General features: G+C 42.1%; 1 protein-coding gene across 1 annotated transcript in view; it reads right to left on the bottom strand.

The window, feature by feature from the left end:
* PLCL1 (phospholipase C like 1 (inactive)) overlaps positions 1 to 21514 on the bottom strand; it is a 209316-nt gene that overhangs the window by 37347 nt on the left and 150455 nt on the right. The window contains exons 2-3 of the mRNA XM_050900429.1: positions 4803 to 7274; positions 2427 to 2630 (exon numbers count right to left, since the gene is read on the bottom strand). Coding sequence (XP_050756386.1) covers positions 2427 to 2630; positions 4803 to 7274 — 2676 coding nt within the window. The remainder of the gene's footprint in view (positions 1 to 2426; positions 2631 to 4802; positions 7275 to 21514) is intronic.

The following is a 21514-nucleotide window of genomic DNA, read 5'->3' as shown; positions in this document are numbered from 1 at the left end:
GAGAAAGGGTTTGCCCAGCACTCACGCTACCTGTGCTGTGGAGCCAGCGAGTGAGGCAGACCTACAATCACAGCTTCCCACTATGAGATTTAGGGTCAACCTTTTTTCCATTTTACTGTAAAAGGAATTAAGAAGTACAGCCCATTCATACAAGAGAGAGGCCAACATCAACAACTTTTATTTTATGCATTTAAAATTGCTCTCAGGCCTATTCACCCAAAAAGTGCTTTGAAGTGAAGAGACGTTTCTGGGGAATTAAAAACATGCAGCAAGCACTTATGGATCCAGTTCCTTGAAGCCGTATTTATCAACAACTTAAAAGGCTGAACTGTAGTATATCTTGAATAAAAATAAATAAATAAAAAGCTAAAATATTTTATATTGCTTTCCACCAACATTTCCTCATGCTCTCATTTGCACAAAAAAAAGGAGGGGGGGGGAAATTATTATTATTATTAAAAAGAAATACACCCTGGATTATACCAAGTCATTACAAACACCATAGCAAGGAAGAGCCCCTTCTCAACATTAAAACTGCAAACTCCTCCCCACACTGTATTTTCAAATATCAAGATTGATAGAGACAGTTCATTTTTTTAAACACAGAAAAGGCTAAATAGATTTCAATATTCTGCTGCTGGCATTGCCTTAAAAGGCAAATATCCAAAATGTAGCAAAAACATTTATTAAATCCATCTTTTGCTTTTTCAGAAGCAAATAGTTTTAGCAAAGTAAGAGACAGTCCCAGCCAGACAAAGCAGGTAAACATAATTTAAAGTATCATGTTCCCATTAACCAGAATCACATCTCAAATCAACCCTTACATACGCACAGAAGAATTCCCTTCTCTTTTTCAGCCCTCTGATTTTAAACTCCTTGTACTGTCTCTTGACGTTCAAGGTACATCTTCCTCCATCAGAGACAAATGTGAGAGCAAACGTTATTTAATTTTGTCTGCATCTGAAAGAGGCCTTTCACCTATTTAAATTGAAAAACTGTTTCCAAAGCACAAGGAGGCCTTGAAACGTCCCATGTGTACTCGTCAGTATATAATCACAAAGATAAGAAGTGACAAATTCATTCCGGTAAAACCCCATTGAGCAGGCCTCCAAAGACAGAAGAATCTCTTATTTATGTGGTATTTTCTCTTTCAGACAGACATTACACCATTTAACAAATCTATCCAGAAAAAGTCCAATCTAAAATATGGCAATCACCTGGATTTGCAAATCCTCATTCTGGTATTGTTACAGCTGGTATTTTATTACCACAACTTAATCACCTTCAAGTAATATAAACTACTCTGGAAGGAACCCAAGGGTTATTTCAGAATACTTTTAGTATTTCTCTTTTAATCAACATCAGTGTCTCCCTCTTCCCCCCGAGCTGATTTTCTCCTGAAAAGTGTGTTATAACATCAAAAAATGAGATGGAAAGGAGGTGAGCATTTGGCAGATTGAACAGCTGGTCAAAGCTGCGATCACTCTTTGCAACACCTCAGGGTCTCTGGAAGCAATGTGATACCCCCCCAGTTATTCACCATTTTATTCCTTATGAACGTAAGCTGCAGGAATAACTGGCGTGCACTGAACATGCATCGTGATTTACTTTGGTTGCCACAGTGTAATATTTAAGTCAGGGTTTGCAAAACTATGCGGCTTGCTATTAGTTGCTACAGACAGTCTACTAAGGATGGGAAGCGATGGGGCAGTCTCATAGCCCGAGAGGCGCAATGTGACAGCAACTTCTGCTGCTGGAAGTCACCCACAGCTGTTGCTCAGTCACCCACAGCAGTGACATATGTCATACAAGGCTGAGCAGCAGCATTCACCTGGAATGACTTCAGTTCATCCCTCTACCTTTTTATAAGTATTCCTGTACCATACTTACCTCTCCTTTCCCATGCAAAAAAATGGACATTTTAAAACTTCCCTTCCAACTTTGCCATGCCCTTCCCAAGAGCAACACTGACTTGGTCTGGCAGGGACACGGGCACTACTTAATAGTGCTACTCAAAGGCGTCGGGAAGGGGACAGCTCAGCTTTGCCCGGGAACTCCCACGCTGCAGGCTCCCTGCCTTGCCCTCTGCTGTGGGGAGGGAAGCAAAGGGCAGCGCACAAATCTTGCCGCTTCTCAAGGACAATGACTAACAGCTGCCAGTACATGCTGAATTGCTGCTATTTTTGCAAACAAAGTCCTCTTCAAGCACCAACCTGTGCTAGCCACAACCGTGTTTAAAAAAAGAAACAACAACAAAAAGCCCAGTGTGGCATTTTGGTGATTAAAGGACAATTTTGCATAGCCTAAATAATTTGAAGAGCCTCGTTCATTTAACTGAAACATCTGGGCATGTGAAAGCCAGCGAGCATCACCTGCCGCGTTCACAGCGGTGGGGAAAGGCAGAGGTAGCAGTGGTAAGCGCCTACCAGGTCATACGCCGCCAGGACCTTTTTCTGCACGTCGGGCATAGTCCCCAGAGGCTCTAGGTAAGGAAACGCGTCCTTCATGCAGAGGGTAACGGAAGGTGCGTTGTCGCTGCTCACGAGCCGTGAGGACAGGGTCAGGATGCACTGCTTCAGGCTCGCGATGGGCGGCAGCCCACAGAGCTCCTTGACAGACACCATGGCATTCTGGGGGAAGGAAAAGAAATACTTGAGCACATGTTGCCACTTGCCATTCGGTGCCCCCCGCCTGCCAGTACCTCAATTAGTGCCTGCCTGCTTCTCCCCCCTGATATGAGGCAGTGCTACCCTGCTGGCGCACACAGGAATTCCCGGCCAGCCCCGTTCTCGGCTCCCCAAGCCTACTGCCAGCTCCAGCTTTCCCCCAGGCCCAGGTATCCCAGCTGCCAGCTCTGCAGCTACTTTGCATTGCAAATCCAGCCCCAACAGGGACAAGCTCTGGTCCCCAGCATATTAAACCATCAGCCTAAAATGCTATTTCTCTTCCCAACTGCTCAGACTCCAATTGCTTTTGATGCTGTAATCGCCTCGTTCTCCTGTCATTATCATCCTCCAGCAAGAACAAGTTCGACAGACCTTGTATTTCCCATGGGAAAGGCAAGCAGGAAAAAACCACTTTGTTTTCAGCCTTGCATTACCACATCATAAAGAAAGACAAACACTCTTTCCCCTTCATAGGTCACATGTAAGAAAATCAATACTGGATATACAGGTCAAACCAAACTAACATGTCAGGATTTATTTATCAAGTCAGTGGATGTATGGCTGACATGCCCTCATCATTTAGCTGCTTGAGTCGTACAATGAGTGACCAAGATGCACAAAATCTAAGTAAGAGAGTATTATAACAACCCATACCTTGTAAATGTTCCCCACACATCTTGCTGAAAAAACAGTCATCAGAAAATGCCCAGCTAATTAATAGAGGCTCTTCTCATTAATCAAATACATTAGCATGCAGTTAAATCTAATGACTGTGTCTTTACGAAGCATTCCCCAGAACAAGATCTTGTACTGAAATTTCGCTTGGAAGGCACATTAATGCTGTTTCTGAGTCAGATTCAGAATATTTTCTTTTATATAGTTCACATATAGTGCCTGACCTAGACAGAAGGTGGAGTCAGCAGTTCAGACTAGTTACTTTCAAGGCCTGCAGGAAAGGAATGGCTGGGAAGAGTTTCCCATTCTTAAAAATATGCTTAGACTATTCCTTTGGGAGTGATTTAAAACTTATGTCATTTTGTAAACTTTTCCAGCTGCCAACATTTAATTTGCTTTAGACTCCGTCCAGAAGAGTGGGGTCAATGAAGTGCTATGCGTTTTTCTCCTGTTTTCAAAAAAGAAAAATGAATTGTTTCTGTATCTTTACCAAGGAGATAGTTACGGCTGATTTCAGCTACTTAATAAAGAAAACTCGTTGTTTAATGCTACTCAGTTTTGTTTCTAGGCAGCGCCTGGACCTCTGAATTGAGCTGCCCCTTAATCAACCCGCAGAGTCGCCCCGTCGTGGAGGAGAGCACTGGGCAGGCTGGTTCTTGTTTGGCCTCGCTGCCACTTCACCTCCTGCTGACCATGAAGGTCTAACCCGGGCAGTTGTGACGGTGCTGTGCACCTGGGCCCCGATGCCCCCAGCCACAGCAGGCTCCGGCTGCTCTTGGAGCAGCACGGGCGGGCGGACGCAGTGCCAGGAGACCCTCTGAGCCAAGACACAGCATCGGTGTCTGCGCCGGCGCTCAGCCAGCAGAGACAACACAGATATTTAGCAGGGAGGAAATTGCAATCCAAGTGGCATTCAGTGCCTGCGTTGAACATCTGCAGCCCTTGGGCAAACGGTGGCAACACACGCTCAGGAAAACATGCTGCTCTTTGCACAGTGGGTTTCTCTGGTGTAGACAAGACCTCAATGACACATCCACTGACCATTTCTTATACTCACCGAGACAAAGAAAATTAAGAGCATAACCCTCATTCAGTTAGCAAAACAAAAGCTTGCTGATGTTTTCCCGCACCAGCGAGGAAATGAAGTTTTTGAGACCTGAGGCCTGGGGACACAGATGTACCCTCAGTTCTGCTTTCTCAGACAAAACCAACCAGTAAAGCACGTGTTTGGAGAGGGCATATTGATTTTTAAAACATTTCTACCTGATCCCACATTTGCTTGTTAGTTAACAGCTATAAGTATCAGCCTTCAGATGTCTAGTTAAAGGTTGACAACAGCTGTGGGTCTGAAGCTTCACCAGCTTCCACGAGCTTCAGCAAGTTTGCCCTACCAGCAGCTCACACCAGGACCTTCACTTCCACATTCAGGACACACCAACACACATGACGCAAGTGTCATACCTGCATATTTTCTCTCATGTCAGTAGCCTCTCGTAGCGGATGCACTGCCAGCTTAAAGATGTCATCGATAGTCTTGAGACCAGTGTTCCTCAGCATGGTGTACTCCCTTGCTTTCTTTCCTATCCTCACCGAGAGGCTGCGCTTTTGGGCCTTCCCGTCTCCACTTCGGTTGGTTATTGCAATGTGAACAAAGAGGGTAACGTGCTCCATGATATCACCAACAAAAGACCGCAGCGGTATGTGCCTGTATCCAGGCTGTAAGCACTCCAGTGGGATGGTGTACTGCCCTATGAACTCATCCCCAATGTAGTCATCATCCAAAACAACAAAACGGATCATGGCCAGCTCCGGTAGATTGATCTGGAACTCAAAGCTTTCATCAAAAATGGGGTTATCACTGTTTTGCTGAACAGTTTTAGTTCTTTGTTCGGTGCAGTCTGCAGGAATCCCATGTATTTCTATGCAGACATAGGGATCTATGACATCCCCTTTTGCACATGCACCCTTGGGCTTTGGAAAGTTCTGACCACTGATTATTTTGACATGTAGGACTTGGGGAGAGACCCCCGGAACAATGCCCTTGGTATTTGCGCTGAAATAAGACACTTCGTCACGCATCACTGAAGGCCTGAGAACATACCCGCATCCCCCATTCTGTAGAAACCAGCCAGTGTGTAGGTCCATCATGGGCCCCGGGGTCTGATAGTTCATTGCTACTATCTGGCAACCACAATTCCAAAAATCTTGAGGATTTAAGTTACTGGAGTCTATCCTCATAGCACTTGGGTACACCCTGGACAGAAACTTCTTGTTGTAGTTGACAAAATCTTCAGGGTATTCATTTGCAATCCGACTGGCTTCTGCCTCACTGAAGGAGCACATTTCCCAATAATTCTGAGCTTTCATGGATGTCTCAAAGTCTTTGTATTGGACAGATTTGCATAGGGACACCAAGTCTGACAATTCCCTGCAGAGCCAGATCAGCTTTGGTTCCCTTGAGAAGTCCTCTGACAGTCTCCGGGATATTTCAGCCTCTTCATCTTCATCCGTGACTTCTCCTTCTAATATATCCTGGTCACAGGGCAGCTTCTTCCCCTTCACAATGATCTTCATTTTCAGTTTCTCGGGTGATGGGAGGTAGACTTCTGAGGATAAAGGTGCCTCTGTGTACAGTTTGTTTCCAAAGATCCTTTTCATGTATTGTACCACTACCTTCTGCTGTTGCACTGAGCAGTGGTTCCCCAAGCAGAGAATAAGGGGGTATTCTGAAGCAAAGAAGGCCAGTTTGTTTATTACCTCAATAACACTTCGAAAGGCAAGTGGCGATGTCATGTTGTTACGGTTACAAATAATAGGTTCATTATCTGGACCGTCACAGACGTCTAGTTCAATACTCCGACAACTCATCTTTAAAGCTCTGACATAACCATTGATATCAGCTGGCCCTCTGAGCTGGTCTTCTATTAGATACGTATTGTGGGATGCATTGATGTAGTAATGTGACAAAGGCTGTGTCATGTCTTGGACAATTTTTTTGTGCTCTGGGTCAAAAATATCACATTCTGGGGACAACAAGTATTGAGTAAATCCATCAATCGCAAGAAAACCTTTCAACCGCCCTTCTTGAGAAAGCTCATACCTGCGTATAATATCTAGACACATTTCTTCTGTTATGTGGGTCACTCCTTGCTCAGCCTCTAAAAACAGCATGAGGTCATTGGCATCTAGATACTCTTTGTTTTTAGATATCTGCACGAGTAAGAAATAAACTTCAGGTCTTGTGCAAAGTTCACTGAATGCTTCACAAAATTCCTCTTTCGTTACTCGTGTTGTCAGTTTCTCTTTGCTTTTCTGGATTTCCTTAAATTTTAATCTAATCTTTGATTCTTTTAAGGTGGGGTTAAGCTTCTTTATTAGCTCCACAGATGTATCTTCTAACATTATGCCATTACCATCAACATCTGCTGCTTCAAATACAGTTTTTAGCCAGGCAAACCGTGGGGTATTATGGCTGCTTTCCATCAAATCCAGGGGTTGTTTGCTACGAGAAACCAAGTACCTTAATCCTGATACCCAAATATTGGCCACATCAGCTGAATTGGCAACCAAGTCAAGGGACTCGTAGTTCTCACCATGAATTACCGACAGTGCACAGTCCTCAGAAATCTGGTCTGCAAGTCCATTATTCCTGAACGTTTCTGTGTTCTTCCCTAGTCTGATTTCTTTTATAGCAGAAATATCAAGCTTGGCTTTCTCAAGGTCCTTCTTGGAAGGCTCCCAACGAAGAGCCTGCAGGTCAGGATCCAGAGTAAAAAAACGGTTATAAATTCGGGAATTTGGACGAACTTTCTTCAATTCACACCCAGCCTGCATAAAGCTGATACAGTCGCTGGCGCTGCTTATTTTCTTCTCTGATGGCATGCTGCTGAAGGACACTGTTTTCTTTCTTCCACATTTTTGGTTTGAAGGATCCTGTGGAATAATTACATAAAAAAAAGAATGAATAAGTTTTCTTTGGCCATTCCACAAGTGCATAAATAATAGAGAAGATATGTTTATGTAAAGATAATTCATGTTCTTCTGAACCTCAAAACACAACATATTATCCCTTCCCACAATTCAGTTCCCTACTGAGCTATAAAATATACTGAGCTATACAGCGACTTGATTGATTGCACCATTAGAGATACCAAGTTTTCATGAGTGACATTTGCAGCTATTAAACTGCCTTCCAGATCTCAGCAACTCGCTACAGCTGTGAGGTCGTGGTATCCGGTTGTGTCATGTACATTTTCAAAACAGATATATATGGGAAGAGGGGTTTCATGGGAAGCTCCAGCACCTGGTTAAGGTCTGCATAACTAGAAGTGAGGTGGATCTTACGAGGATTTAAGAGATGATATGAATAAAGGAGGAACTTCAGGATAAAAAGGCATGAGAAAAGAGCCTCAGCCTATGTGGGAGGAGAAGGGGAAGAAGTCTCCAAAGCAGTGCTGGGAGGAGAGCCTGGGACGGGTCAACATGCCTGTGGGGCACACATAACAGCTTGGTGCTTGGCAGATGAGCGTCCTGCCTCAATTCTGCCTCTTTTCTGCAACAAAACCAAGCAACAGTGGTGAGTCAGACCCCTGAGATACATACCCAGGAGAGCGTGGGCTTTCTTATTGGTATGTTTCAGTGTCCTTTGGCAAAGGACTTTCTCCCTAGGCTGAGAAGCCCATCTCTGCTGCACGCACAACAGCATGGCTCTCACCGCTGCTCTCGTGGGAGCCCCACATACCCCTCTCCTCAGCCCTAACCTACTTCACACTCTCCTGTCTCCCCATTTGCTTTGAAAAGCAGCTATTCTCGTCATTTCTGTGTACCAGGACCACAAAGCTCTGTGGGAAAATAGACAACCAGGCAAGAAACCCAAAGCCTTTTTCTTTAGGGCATATATTCTAACTCCTCTTGAGAAAATAGTTAGCCAGAGACGTGTGACACTCTTTTCAGTATCAACTACCTACTTGCTGCTGGATGTAAACCCAGCTGCCTGCAAAGCTTTCTGTAATTTTAGTGCAGCAACTAAATTTAAATCTTTTCCCACATATTATCAATTCAAAACATTTCACAATGATTATAAATTGCAAATCATTCTTTTTTCTCTGCATGATTTCCATCTACTCCATTAGTATATAAACTATGCAACAGCTACCAAAAATATTTTAAAAACATCATTCAAGTCTGTAATTAATAGCGAAACACTTGTTAAAATTGCTTTCCCTCCTGTTTCCCTAGCCACCAGCAAGCAATACTTTCCCAGTGCTCTGCGTTCTGCCGTTGAAGGGACTTTTGCTGCCTGGATTTTGAGAAGAGGAATCCCAAGGTGAGGAAATGTTGATGCTGGGTATAGGCACACAGCCCTCCACCATGCTGCCCTCAGGCCCAGCCATGAGATGTGCACCAGGGACCAGCTTCCTGACAGCCCCTGGGGACCTGCTTTTGACATGCCAAAACCCCTGTCTCCCAAACCCTTTGCAGCCTGGACTACCCTCCCCTACCCCAGGAGCTGGTTCCCTGCAGCTCCCATTTATCTGCTGTGTCATTCACCTTTCCTCAAGTCATACTCCCCTGCAAATCCTAAATGCAACCCCTGCTCTAGCAGTGCCCTCCATCCACCCGTCTTTGTCCTGCTGCTCTGCGCTGTCCGTGCCCAAGCAGGACCCTGCTGTGTAGCTCTCCCAGCCACAGAGCATCAGTCTTGGTGCTTGTAAGAACATCTCCACTCACTGTTTGCATGTTTGTATAGATACTTTCAGCAAATTAGTCAGTATAAATGTTTCTACAAAATTGCTATTGTCATTCACTCACTTCATTCAATAACGTCCAAAATATTTCCAAAACCCCAGCCCCCCAACAACTGGATTTAAACGCATGGGATCTGCTGGGAACAAAATAAAAACCTTTAAACTTCTTATGCTAAAGATTTCTCATTAAACTGATAGAGCTACTTCTACTGACAAGAATAATTACTCTAGCCATTTATTGTAGTACTTATTATGAGAATTGGTCTTAAAAAAATAGGAAGAAAGTCAATGAAGCGAGTGCCTCGGGTCAGCTACTTTTTTAATCAGTTTTCTGCTAAAATATTCTGTTCCTGCATTAACATACTGCGTTTTAATACACGGTTATGGCCATGAAAATCTTCAAGCAATAGATGCTAATGAACACAAACGAATGCAGCCGATTACCCTGCGGGTTCCAGAAGAGCCTTTTCTTTCTTATTTCTTTGGGTTTACAGGAGCAATATTTAGATTTAAGATTGATGATTAATTAAGATTATTTTTCTCATATAGGAAGATGTATTAAAGGCCTTTGAATCCACAGTGATTCATTCCTTAACGAAGAGTGGTTCCTCAGGGCCAGACCTGGAAAACTCATCAGAGCAGCATAACTGATTTAGCTACAGGTCTGCCATTTTGTCTTTGCTAGAGAGGCAGGAATTGTTATGTGACTAATTTTTTTCTGCAGAAAAATAAAAGCCATTTATTTTTAGTTCCAAGATACCTGTGCTTTTTGATGAAAATAAGCCACGGAATTAATCAGGTTTTTTCCGAGTATTAAGGTGGGAAAAAACCTAATTGGCCTCATGGAGAATCAACAAAAGTTGCCTTTTAACATTCAGTCTTAACCTCTCAGGGATTTGCAGGGAATTAGATTATCCTGTGTCCTCTTTCCCTGCTTTTATTTTTGATGGATACTTCTAGTTTTGTACTTGGTGGTATGTAAGGAACACCAGAATTGTACAACAGCAGTTCTTCATCTCTGAGTAGGACTTCCCCATATCTTTTAATCAACTGAATAGAATTCAAGTCTAATCCACGGACTAATTGCCTAAAATTAACAAAATTTGAGTATTATTGACATTGATAAGATTATTTTAACTGATACTAACAATCTCCCCAATCTACTGTATAATACACACAAACCCTGTAAAATGGCAATTGCTAACTGAGCTTATTACTGTATCAGCTATTCCCCTCTTGGTCTCTACAGAATAGGAACACACTCAGTCTTTCAAAGTGAGAGTTGCTAATTTAGATTTAATGTGACAGTTTTCATTCATAATTATCAAGAAGTTATTTATTCTAGTGTTGCAGAAAATCAAAATGTGTTTCTGTAAGCTCAAATGCTGTCTTCTCAGCCTGACAAGCCAGGCACTCGCCTTTGTTCTACCACGTTCACATTGCTTGAACAAGCATCTCCAGATCCTGACACCATGGTTTAGCCAGGCCACACACCTCCAGGTCCAAGGGATCACCCTGGGGAGCAGAGGAGTGTTTTCTTCAAGAAGTGTCCTCCCTCCGCTGGGCTCCACTCACATCAGAGCCTGGAGAAGATGATTTAAATACACTTTGCCTCCCCATTGATCTTATGCTAAGCTTAGTTCAACTGAGCCTACAGACTTAGGTTGCTAATTTTAGTTTAGCTATTGCTTTTCTTTAAGTCTCTACCTTAATCCAATTTCGACACATTGCTCTTCTAAGACAAGACATCCAGCTAAGAATACTTCTGTGCTGCAGTGTCTCCAGTGGCTAAGTTCCAGCTCCGTTTTACCTTTCACTGGATACTACGAACAGGAACAAATACAGCCACCTGGCAAACTAAAAGCTGCCAACACCTTTTGTGAATAAATAGCAAACCTGCTCTCTTGTGCTACCTGCCAAAAACATTCACACTGCAAATTATCAAAAAAACTCTCTACAGTATTCACCCACACAAGAGCACTTGTTCCTCTTTATTAACCAAAGCAATCAAAGCACAATAAGATGTACTCCTGAATCTTGGAGGTGAAAAGTCTATCGTTCTCCAAGATGTTAAGTCCATCAAAATTGATCTTACCACGCAGTAACTGGCCTAGGACTACCCTTTATCCTCAGTCACTTGTGCTGATGACACTGAATTTATTGTGGCAATGAAAGAAGGAAAGGACGACGTTTGCCAAAAAAAAGAAATCACATCAGTGTGAAAACAAGCGACTAACTTGTAGATTTTCCACCCTAAGACCTTCTCTACCAGAGATAACCTAGCTCTATACAAAACACTGTTGTTGGAAACAAACACAACCAGTTTGCATGCAATGTACGCGTACAAAAAGAAAATCCCTACTTATATGGGAAACCTTGTGCTTTCCAAGGCAAGACACTTCTTTCAAAGTGACTCAAACTATGGTTTCCTTCAGTTCTTTGGACACCCTCTATAAGGTGACCTAACTGGCTGACTCCATCTCCTGCTCCTGAGCCTGCATAATATCCATTATGCAAACATACCTCAAGACCTCAACCACAAGACCACTTCAACACGTGCTTAGCTTTCAGCGTACACACAGCTGCTCTGAAATCAGTTAACACCAAGGAGACCTATGCGAGTGCTGGTCTGACTGCATCCTAACATGTTCTAAATGTTTCTAAAGGAGGGATTCAGAGCTCCAGTCTAAGCATGCTCCCAAAATAGGAGAAGCTCTCCTGTTGAACACATCATCCTCGTCAGAGGGACTGTATGTGTAAACAGTAGGATCAGTAAGCCATCAGCAGTTGTGGGAAAACTCCACCCCATCCACCCTGACCTTTGACCATTCAATCTTCTGCTGTTTAAATCAAAGAGCTAACAGAAATAAATATGTGGGATTAAAAAAAAATGAATAAACATGCTCTCCACCTCATTCCACCCCCTTTGTCAAAACTATAGGACATAAATTGTTGATCTGAAGTTAAGAAACAGGGCAGTAATAAGAGCTGTATAGCAACCCTGCACACGGAGGTCAAGCTTATGAATTATTATTTGTCTGAAATTAAGTTACCTGAAGGGTCTCTAAAGCATTGGCAGTCTTCCAGGATTCTGCTAAGGAGCATAAGAAGGGCAAAAAGCATCACTTACCTGAAGACACCAAAAGCCCTTAAAGAGCTGCAGGGCTTCTGCGAAATTCAGTAATGATGCTGAGAGCTAAACTTGTTAAGTGCAGTTAAGAGCTATTTCCCCAAAAACCAATTCACATTTTCACCAGTGAGTATCACTGTTGCTAAAAGAAAAGCTTTATTCTGATCTTTGCCATTTCCCATGAACCTAGCACTAAGAAATCAATAACAGACAGCTTAGTCTGTCCTCACAAATAGATCGTGATAAACGGTGCATCCTAAAAGCTATCTGCTCTGGAAACTCCAGATGATCCACTTAATTGGCCAACTGATTACCTGATCATTTTTTTCCAGGAGAAACTAACCAGCTCTACAGGGTGAAGTTTTTTGAGATGCTTCTAGATATTTCAGTTATACACAGACAGAATCCCAGTCCCTGAAAATCTTAAAGCTTTACAGTACTCGTGGTGGGAAAATGTACTTTTAAACGTTAAATAAAGAAGTCAGTAAGTCACTAGTGGTGCTCAAAGCACCATGTAGCCGGTTGACAAATGATGGTGTAATTTTTCTGTAATGAAGTCAGTCAGTGCAGGGAAGGTTTATATAAACTATCCAAGAGAACACAGAAAGTCAATGTTGGGGCCAGGGCTGCAACTGGATCTCATGCATGTGTGAGGCTTAGTCCATCTGATCAGAGATGCGACTCAAAGCTTGAACCCACAGTACCAGTACGTGATTACTACAGGTAGCAATGATCATTGGAAACTGGTATTCATTACTAAGTCACAAAGATTTCTTCTGTGAATCTCAGCCATGTTCTGGTCACCCTCAGAAAGCATCCCAGGATTGCCCATTGTGCAGATTTTAGCAGAGGCTGTGAGGAGAACCAATATCACAACAAATTAATGAGCTGAACTCCCTCTAATCTTTCTTGGCAAGGCCTGTAGGATGTAAGTATCAGATACCCTCTGTGATGACTCACAGGACAACAAAGAAAAGGTTACCTACTCAAAATTCGTCCATGCTGACAACTCGTGGCACAAAGCAACTACCTTTGCACAGGGGCTGAACAACCAAACAACCTCATCACTGGCGCAGGCAGCCGCAGGGACACTGCCAGTCGCACTTAGGTTAACGGCACAGCTCAACAGATTGCGAGAGCAGATGTTAGTGCTGTGGGATTGACATCGGTAGCCTCTTCAAGGCAAAATTCCTGCTAATTCAGGGATTTGAGCACAAGTGGAATAAAGACTGGATCCAAAGTTTAACACATGCGCTCTTAAAAGCTGAATACACACATAATGGAATAAACAGAAAATTTAAGGCAGACCAAAAATACGACATGGACAGATATACGAGAACAGAGTGTCCAACAATTTTCCAAATACCAAAATAGTCATGCCAGCATGTCTGCAAATCCAGCTAGTTGTCACTAACTAGCAGTTTAACTCGAGCTCAAGCTCCACACAGAAGGCTAAGCACTATCATCATTCATGAGAAAGCAACGACTAAGGGATCTCAGACACAGGGGAAAGAAAAGTGTCATGGGGAACAGTAATATCGGCATTTACAGTGGGCTTTTCTCAACTCCCCAGGATTACCCAGACATCGGGTATGGGTAGTGGACTGTCACCAAGACCTGCAATAATGACTTTACAGTCAGCTTCTCATCAAAAGGGGAGGAAATGTCACCCTGCAAAATGGGCACCCTGAGGGCAGGAAAACAGAGTGAAGACAGTATCTTAACTATTCTGGGATGCTGAGTGGTCCCCACTAGAGAAGTTCAACAGGATGCAACATTATAAAGGCTCGTGTGCTTTCCTCTTTCCCTCCACTACCAAAAATCCCTTTCAAATACTGGAGTGTAAGGCTGGAGAGAGAGAAAGAGAGAAGAATGTCTGGAGGAGATCTTCGAGAAAAACATCCAAATCAAAATGATTTGCTGTTCAAGGAATGCTTTGTTGTGTGTTTGCTTTTCTTTTTTACATCACTAGCATTGCCAAATTTATTCAATTTTACCTTGAAGAAAATTTACCTTTGCTGTTTAAATGACAAATAAGAGCAAAAGAAAAAAGCAGTAGCACATAAAGACTCCATCTGGAAACACTTTTTGGAAATGGAAACCACGAAATGCAAGAAGGGTTTATTTTCTGGCATGGTACAACACTGAAGTTACTACTTCTACTTGTTTTTATAATTAGGGTCATGAAGCCAAAGTCAAGAAGCTTCCAAGGGCACAAGAACATGAATGCCTGTAATGAGGCTACCACTTCACGGCTCCTTCTGCCACCATTGTTCCTGAAGTTTTCTCTTTACACTTCATCATCCAACTGGTTTCCACTAGGACAGTCCTTAAATAAAGGTGCAAGTACCTATCCTTTTATGTATTAAGCAACATCTACAGTGAGAAATAAATTCCTGTATGACACTTCAATACATACACATGACATCTCTGTATAACCCTATGGAAGACCCCACCTCAGGCAGAAGATTTTTTCATGGATCCTCTTCATTCTCCCTGTGGAACAATATCTTCACTTATGACACCCCAAGTGCCAGACCTACTTCCAGCTGGGAGGAAGTTTTTAGTTTGGAAGGGACTGACACAGCCTACTGGATGTAATGTCTCCAACCACTGCCACTCCCAAATGCTCTGTTATTTCCACGTATTTGGGTTGCTCGCAGGCCGTAACGCTTAAGAGTCTCCGAGGGCACCTTGGACATGGATTGAACTTATCCCCATGCTCTAAGGGAACAGAAAACTGAGAAAGACAGAAAGACACTTTCTGTCTTCAAGCAGAAGCAGTAGCAGCAAGCCCTGGGAAAATGAGATCTCAGCTGCAGCATTCCCAGGAGAGCTCCATCGTACAGACCCTCATTCTTTTACAGATTCTCCTTTGAATGCATCTGAGGCAAAAATTAAAAGGGGTGTCTACTTAAAGCAACTAACCCTACAGCAATCACAGACCTGCCTTACAGAGCTCCTCCCTCCATGCAAAGCAGACCACAGCTATCAGCCCCCATCTGCAGATAAGTAAGCTGTACTGAGCAGTCTGTACCAGAGTCCAACAGATAGTGCTGTTTCAGACCAGGGAGGAGAGGTGAGTAACCAAATCAGGGGTCCTTATTAAGTACCCATTTTGAGAATTTGAGCTGATCACCACTCTTACTAGGTGGCACAGCAAAAGAGTCTCTCAGGTTGGAAGTTACTTAGATGTAATAGACCAAATGCATGCCTTAAATCCAATCTGGAGACAAGCCAGCACCAAAAGTAACTGGTGGAGTTCAGGCAACATGAACTTACCTCATTTACACCTACATAAAACTTCTGCATTGATTTCACATTTACAGAGGTGACTGCAGCAATGAGGCCTCGTACTGACCAAAACCTGGATCACAGTAGAAAGAGCCACATCTGGAGACAATGGTCAGATGTCCCACAGAAGGGACAGATGGGAAGCTATGCTCCATCCACTCATTATACTGACATGGAGCAAAGGCATTACAGGGTATGTAACCAGGCTGAACCTGCAGTAGAAAAAAATGAAGAAGATCCAAGATCAAGAGCTGGGAAACACCAAAGATGCGGAGTCTCAGCATGTTCCCGACAGCTCTGAGCACCGTGACCAGGAGGACTCTAAAATATTGCTATCAAACACTGTGCAGGCTCACTGAGAGTTACAGCATTACCCTGACATAAGGGCTGCCATGGCCCCAGGGAATAGGAAAATGAGCACTGCAATATCTGTGCATCTCAGCACAGCATTAATGTTCATCTCTTCTGCTAGTCAGAGATATGACAGCTCCGCAGTGAGTCAGAGGACACTGCCACAATGTCCTTCCAAAACACAGACACTGGAGCAACTTCCCACTGTCCGTAGAAGATTTAGACACTGCTCCGTACATTAGCACAGGGGTGGGTGCAGTCACACCTACACCTGTGAGCTAATGTGAAGATACCTGACCCAGCTTCAGGGTCCTCACCCATGGTCCTGCTAGCAGGGAAGCCACAGCTTGCTGTGCATGCTGCCATGGCCACCCTCCTCATACTGCCCAAGTCTCGGTGTGATTGCACAGGCTGCACTCCCCGTGCAGAATAAACTGTGGCAGTAACCCCAGTGATCCACACAACTCAGAGTGCTAGCATTCAAAGCAGAAAGAACCTACTGGGCTTGAAGCCTTTGAAACTATAGAAGATGGGCTTTTTATTTCCATGTCACCTGGGTGCCTGGGAGAACAGCATCATGCACCACATCCCACGACACAAAAATTCAAACATGAACAAAACACACTATGCACACACCTTCCTGTGGGCTTTTAGCTGCAATGATTTCATTTATTTCTGCATCTCTTTGAAACAACATACACCTTAAGTATTTTGAAGAAATTAGTAATTCAGACACAGACATTAAATCTGAGCAAGACCTTCTCTGCATCCCTTGTTTAGAGGAAAAAAAAAAAACAAAAAACCGCACAACTAAAATTAAGGACTTTCACTGAGAGAGAATTGCAAAAATCTGACCTAGCTGAACTTGACTTTTTTTTTTATTTTAAAGAGAACTCCATTGCATCTGTGGGAAGTCCTCCTTAAAACCTGACAGAAAAGGATGATCTGTAGGTAAACCATCTAAACTTTCTTCAATGAATCCATGGAAAACACTACCTGAGCCAGACAAGTCAGAAAGAAGGTTATGCTGGTTAAAAACATCGTCTCTTGAACACGAAAGAAAACCAGCTACAAGAAAGCAATACATTACGAACTGAAAATAAGAGAAGTTGTTGGTGTGGGTTATAAAGCAAAGTAAGGAAAATAAGGAAATTAGTAAAGGAAGAAAATAGACAAAGGAGGAAACAGCAATCAGTAGAGTTGATACAAGCAGGAGAAGGGTTTGGTGGCAGGTGGCAGTTATAAAAGAGAAGGTCCAGACAGTTCATTTGAATATATTAGGAAGAGGCTGAATCCCACCAGCAGTCCATCACCAAGCAGGAACACCGGTGGTGTTAATAGTACAAAAGAGCATTTATTCACTAAATGACAGTAAGAGAATTCCTGTAGTAACTCAGGAGAAAAAGCCAAATGAGTTTAGAAAGACCTGTCTAAGACAAAACTTGCCCCACTGGTACTCCCCTTCATTACACCTCTGAATGCTGGATTTGCAGCATATCTGTGAGTGGGTATTTTTCATTGTCAAAATAATGGAAAAGCTGAAAAAAGGTTTTATTAAGAAAGAATAAAAAGATGATTAGCATTAACTATTATTTCCAACATTATGGAAAACAGAGCTTGTCAGACTCACCTGATAACTCTTCTTTTGAGAGATTAAAAGTTTGGTTGATACGCATAATAAAGTCATTGTAATATACTTAGACTCTGTAATATATCATGGTTTCTGCAATGCATTTGACTTGTACTGAATGACGTTTGATTAAGAAGACATAGCAATAAAAATAAACTCAGAAGACATTAAATGGATCAAACACAAGATAAAAGATATGTCTCAAATGCAACAGTAGATGTGAAACACTCATCATGTAGATATGCTTCAAATGGGGTCCTGCAGGGACCTGTTCTTAGCCCAATGCTATTTAGCATTTTTAGAGTGACCTGGAAGAAAGCATAGTATCAATATACATGGACTCTGGCGATGACACAAAGCCAAGATTTGAACAACGATAAATAACAAAGAATATGGGTCAGTGATCAAAAGTCCAAAGACTGCTTGACAAGCAATGCATAAAACACCCCCATGTTCCAATAAGGACCAATATGAGGTCATAAATCTAGAAACACAAGGGGCAGGCCTTATTTACAGGACTCTGATCCAGGAAACAATAATTTTGGAAAAAAACTCCAACTTCGTCATCACAGATGATCAGCACAGAATGTAACAAAAAGATTGCAATGGTATACTTGGTTGTATAACCATAATATCTACTCAGGATAGAAAAGTTCTAATATCTTTGTATTTGTCCATCATGTGATACCCTCAGTTTAGGAACTACCTTGAAAACTGGAGAGAGTTCACAAGAGCCACAAGAATCGGGAATATTTTGGAAAACACATTCGAGTAAGAAATTCCAGATTCTTTTAGTTCAATACACACATTGTCTGGTCATTAGCAATTGCAGAAGCCCAAATTAATATAAGAAATAACTTTAAAGGACACTTCTTATGCCCTAATAAAGGCGTATCTGGGCACTTTTATTCAGAATGTAATGGTTTCAATTGAGTAGTTTAATTAAATAGTGAATCAATGTATTTTAAGAAGTCCTTCAAATTACATTTCCTTATGGACCCCGTAGAAACTCAAGACGTAGACTGACATTGTCACAGATTATAGATGATAATATAAAGGTCAGTACTGTCAGGTGATACATCCTTTCAATACCTGGAAGTCAACACATTCAAAGTAAAGCTAAGACTTAAAAAAAGCAAAAACAAAAAACCCACCAAAAAAAACCCAAAACCAAACCAAAAATGACCCACAGTGAGGACAGCTGACAATGGTCACAACCTCCCAAGGATAGGAGAGTCTCCATCACTAAAAAGGTATTCATCAGCACCTGATTCCTTCCAAAAGGATGTCCCATGAGATCAAACATGATTTCATTTAAGCTCTATATAATGGAGAAAGGACCAGATTTCAGTGGTGTCTTCTGGCCTGATTATTTAAGTATTAGCTCAAAAATTCAATCCTATATTTTTCCAGAGAAAACCGTTGAACATGACTATGCCTTCTGGTCTGGTATCATAGCACTGGAGATTATCAGGCACTGGGGGCCCAAAATAGGATGACCAATTTAATTTCATTCTGAATCTTACAACAATCCTCCAGGAATAAAATGTATAATCCAATAAGCCACCCAAATCTCCATAGTCTAATCACATTATTTTAAACCCTTTTTAATCAACTTAAATTATTTCTTCATTAATCACATTCATGCTGATTCCGATCAACCCCAATCCTTAAATTTAGCAATGAAATTACAAAAAAAAAAATAAAATAAGGTAATGAAACTGGTTTAATGGGAATTTTTTTTTAAATTCTGATTCATAATTGAATTATTAAATAGGTTGAGATAGAATACGTAAAGCCAAATATGAACTCTGTGGGCAAGATAGCAGCATTGTTTCAGCTGGTCTATAATGCACTTGGGGGTGAAATTTTGCCTTGAGTGTGCTGTCTAAAGGCCCCAGCCTTCTGTGAGAGAGAAAAGCAGCTTTCAGCATACCCAATAAATGCATTAGCTCCTCCAAGGAAATTGTTTATCATTTAGGAAAGTGTCCTTGAGGTGTAGGAGTTTGCACAGCTGGTGTGCAGGCTCTCCACGGGGGTACAGGCACCACCTCCACGGGAACCCACAAGACAGATCCCTGCGGCAGCCCCAGCACTCCCCAGCTCGCCTGGCGTGGGTGGGTGTGTGTTCCACCTCCGCGCACACATGGCATGCCTGTGGACTTGGGTTGTCCTACTTGTGCTTTACTATCCCTCGTCAACAAACTTCATCACAAAACCAGGATTAGGGAAAACTTTCTGATTGCTCCTCTGCAAAGTGTACATATGAGTATCGAGGCATGTCTGTATGTATACACATACTCAACAATTTCTGAAGTATTTTACTCCCATCTACAGTTTTTTAGCTTTGCAACCATGTGCACAGTGCATACAATATATTCACCTCCAACGTCCTTAGGCTGAAAAGCTAGGTTGTAGCTATAAATTATGCCTACTGATATAAGAGCAGACTGTGTCAAGCCATGAAACATGCTGCTACACTGATAAAGGAGTTGACAGGGCTAAAACCGACGTGCAAGCGAAACAATGATTTCAACGGTCTACTTAGCAACAGTAAAACAAATTAAACATCTCCCTTAAAAGCAAAACACAGATTTCCCCATTAATACAAAGGAAATAAGCACTCAAGAGAGAGCTGTGGTAGCCTCATTAAATCATATTATGTGAATCTACTAAGTAGGTGTATTCCAAATTTTTAGCAATGCAGACACTGAATGTTTGCATTACTCATCAAAATCAGGAGTAAATGATGTAGGTTACAAGTGCTTTGATAAGCCTTCACAGCAAACTGCAGCATCATAAACATCCAATTTATTTAAATAATAACTGATTTGCTATGGTGATGTGCTACAATTTTTATCACGTTTCTTCAAAACTACCCACCTTCAAGGGCAGAGCTCTCCTACTTCCCAGAGCTCAAGTTTTAGGGAGAGAAAAATTGGTAGGGTTTTTTGGTTTTTTTAAAAATAAATACAGGACTGCAATTGTAATGTAATTTTATTCTGGTCATACATTTTGCTAAATAATTATAATTCCTTTTTCTCACAAGTAAATTAGCTGCATGCCTGAATATTATGGTCCCTTAGTTTTCACACAGCACATGCATTTTTACAGTTTAAGTACATCACCAACCTGGTGTAATTGATACCATCCAGCTAATATTTAAACATTATGATTTAGTGGCAATAGGGGTATTAAAAAAAAAAAATCTAACCACAGTACAATTATACTGTAACTGCAACATAACTTAGTACTTTATGAGACGAAAATAACACCTCAACTCTCCAATAGTTTTGTACACTTGCAACATTTAGAAAATGTAGAGCAAGAAGAAAAATGTTGGGTTTGCAACCAGAAAAGTGGAAACCCCTTGGCTTCTAGTTCTGCTCATGACCCAGGAAGACCCCTTAGGAAACACTATCTGCTCTGGATTTGGACTCATGATTTCCATAAGACTCAAAAATGTTTCTGAAACACAAATCTCAGTATCTTCAGAGACAAGGCAGTCTCTGCCAAGGTCTTCATCCTTCCCCTCGCTTGGGGGTGATATGCATGGTAGAAAAGGGGGCGTCTAGCAGCAGGGGCGGGAGCAGCCGGGCCAGTGGTTTTGGGAAGCTTTTTGTTTTGGGAGGTCTCAGTTTTGTATCTGCCTTCTTGAGGACGGAAAGCCACAGGCCCCATTGCTAAACCACAAGCTTCCCTTACTATCACTATGTCATTGTGATATGACTATGCACAGTTGTCATTAACACCAACAGGCATGCTCCCCAAAGCAATTCGAGAAGGACCTAAAAGACATCTGTTAAATACTGGCAATGTTTAATTTTGCAAATGTGCACAAACGGTGGCAAGAGCTGTAAGTGAGCTATGGCTCAAAAGCCAGGACAAAATGTGTGACTTATAATTATGCTGCAGAGAATTAAGCAAAAGCCACGCCTGCCAAGCAAACATGACACTTTCTACATTACTTTAGAGTCACGAAAGGATGGAAGCTATTTACAAGAAGCATAAAAAACCTGAA

This window comes from Gymnogyps californianus, chromosome 7, assembly GCF_018139145.2.
Source record: "Gymnogyps californianus isolate 813 chromosome 7, ASM1813914v2, whole genome shotgun sequence".
NCBI classification, from domain to species: Eukaryota; Metazoa; Chordata; class Aves; order Accipitriformes; family Cathartidae; genus Gymnogyps; species Gymnogyps californianus.
This window is presented reverse-complemented; position numbering and strand designations above follow the sequence as displayed.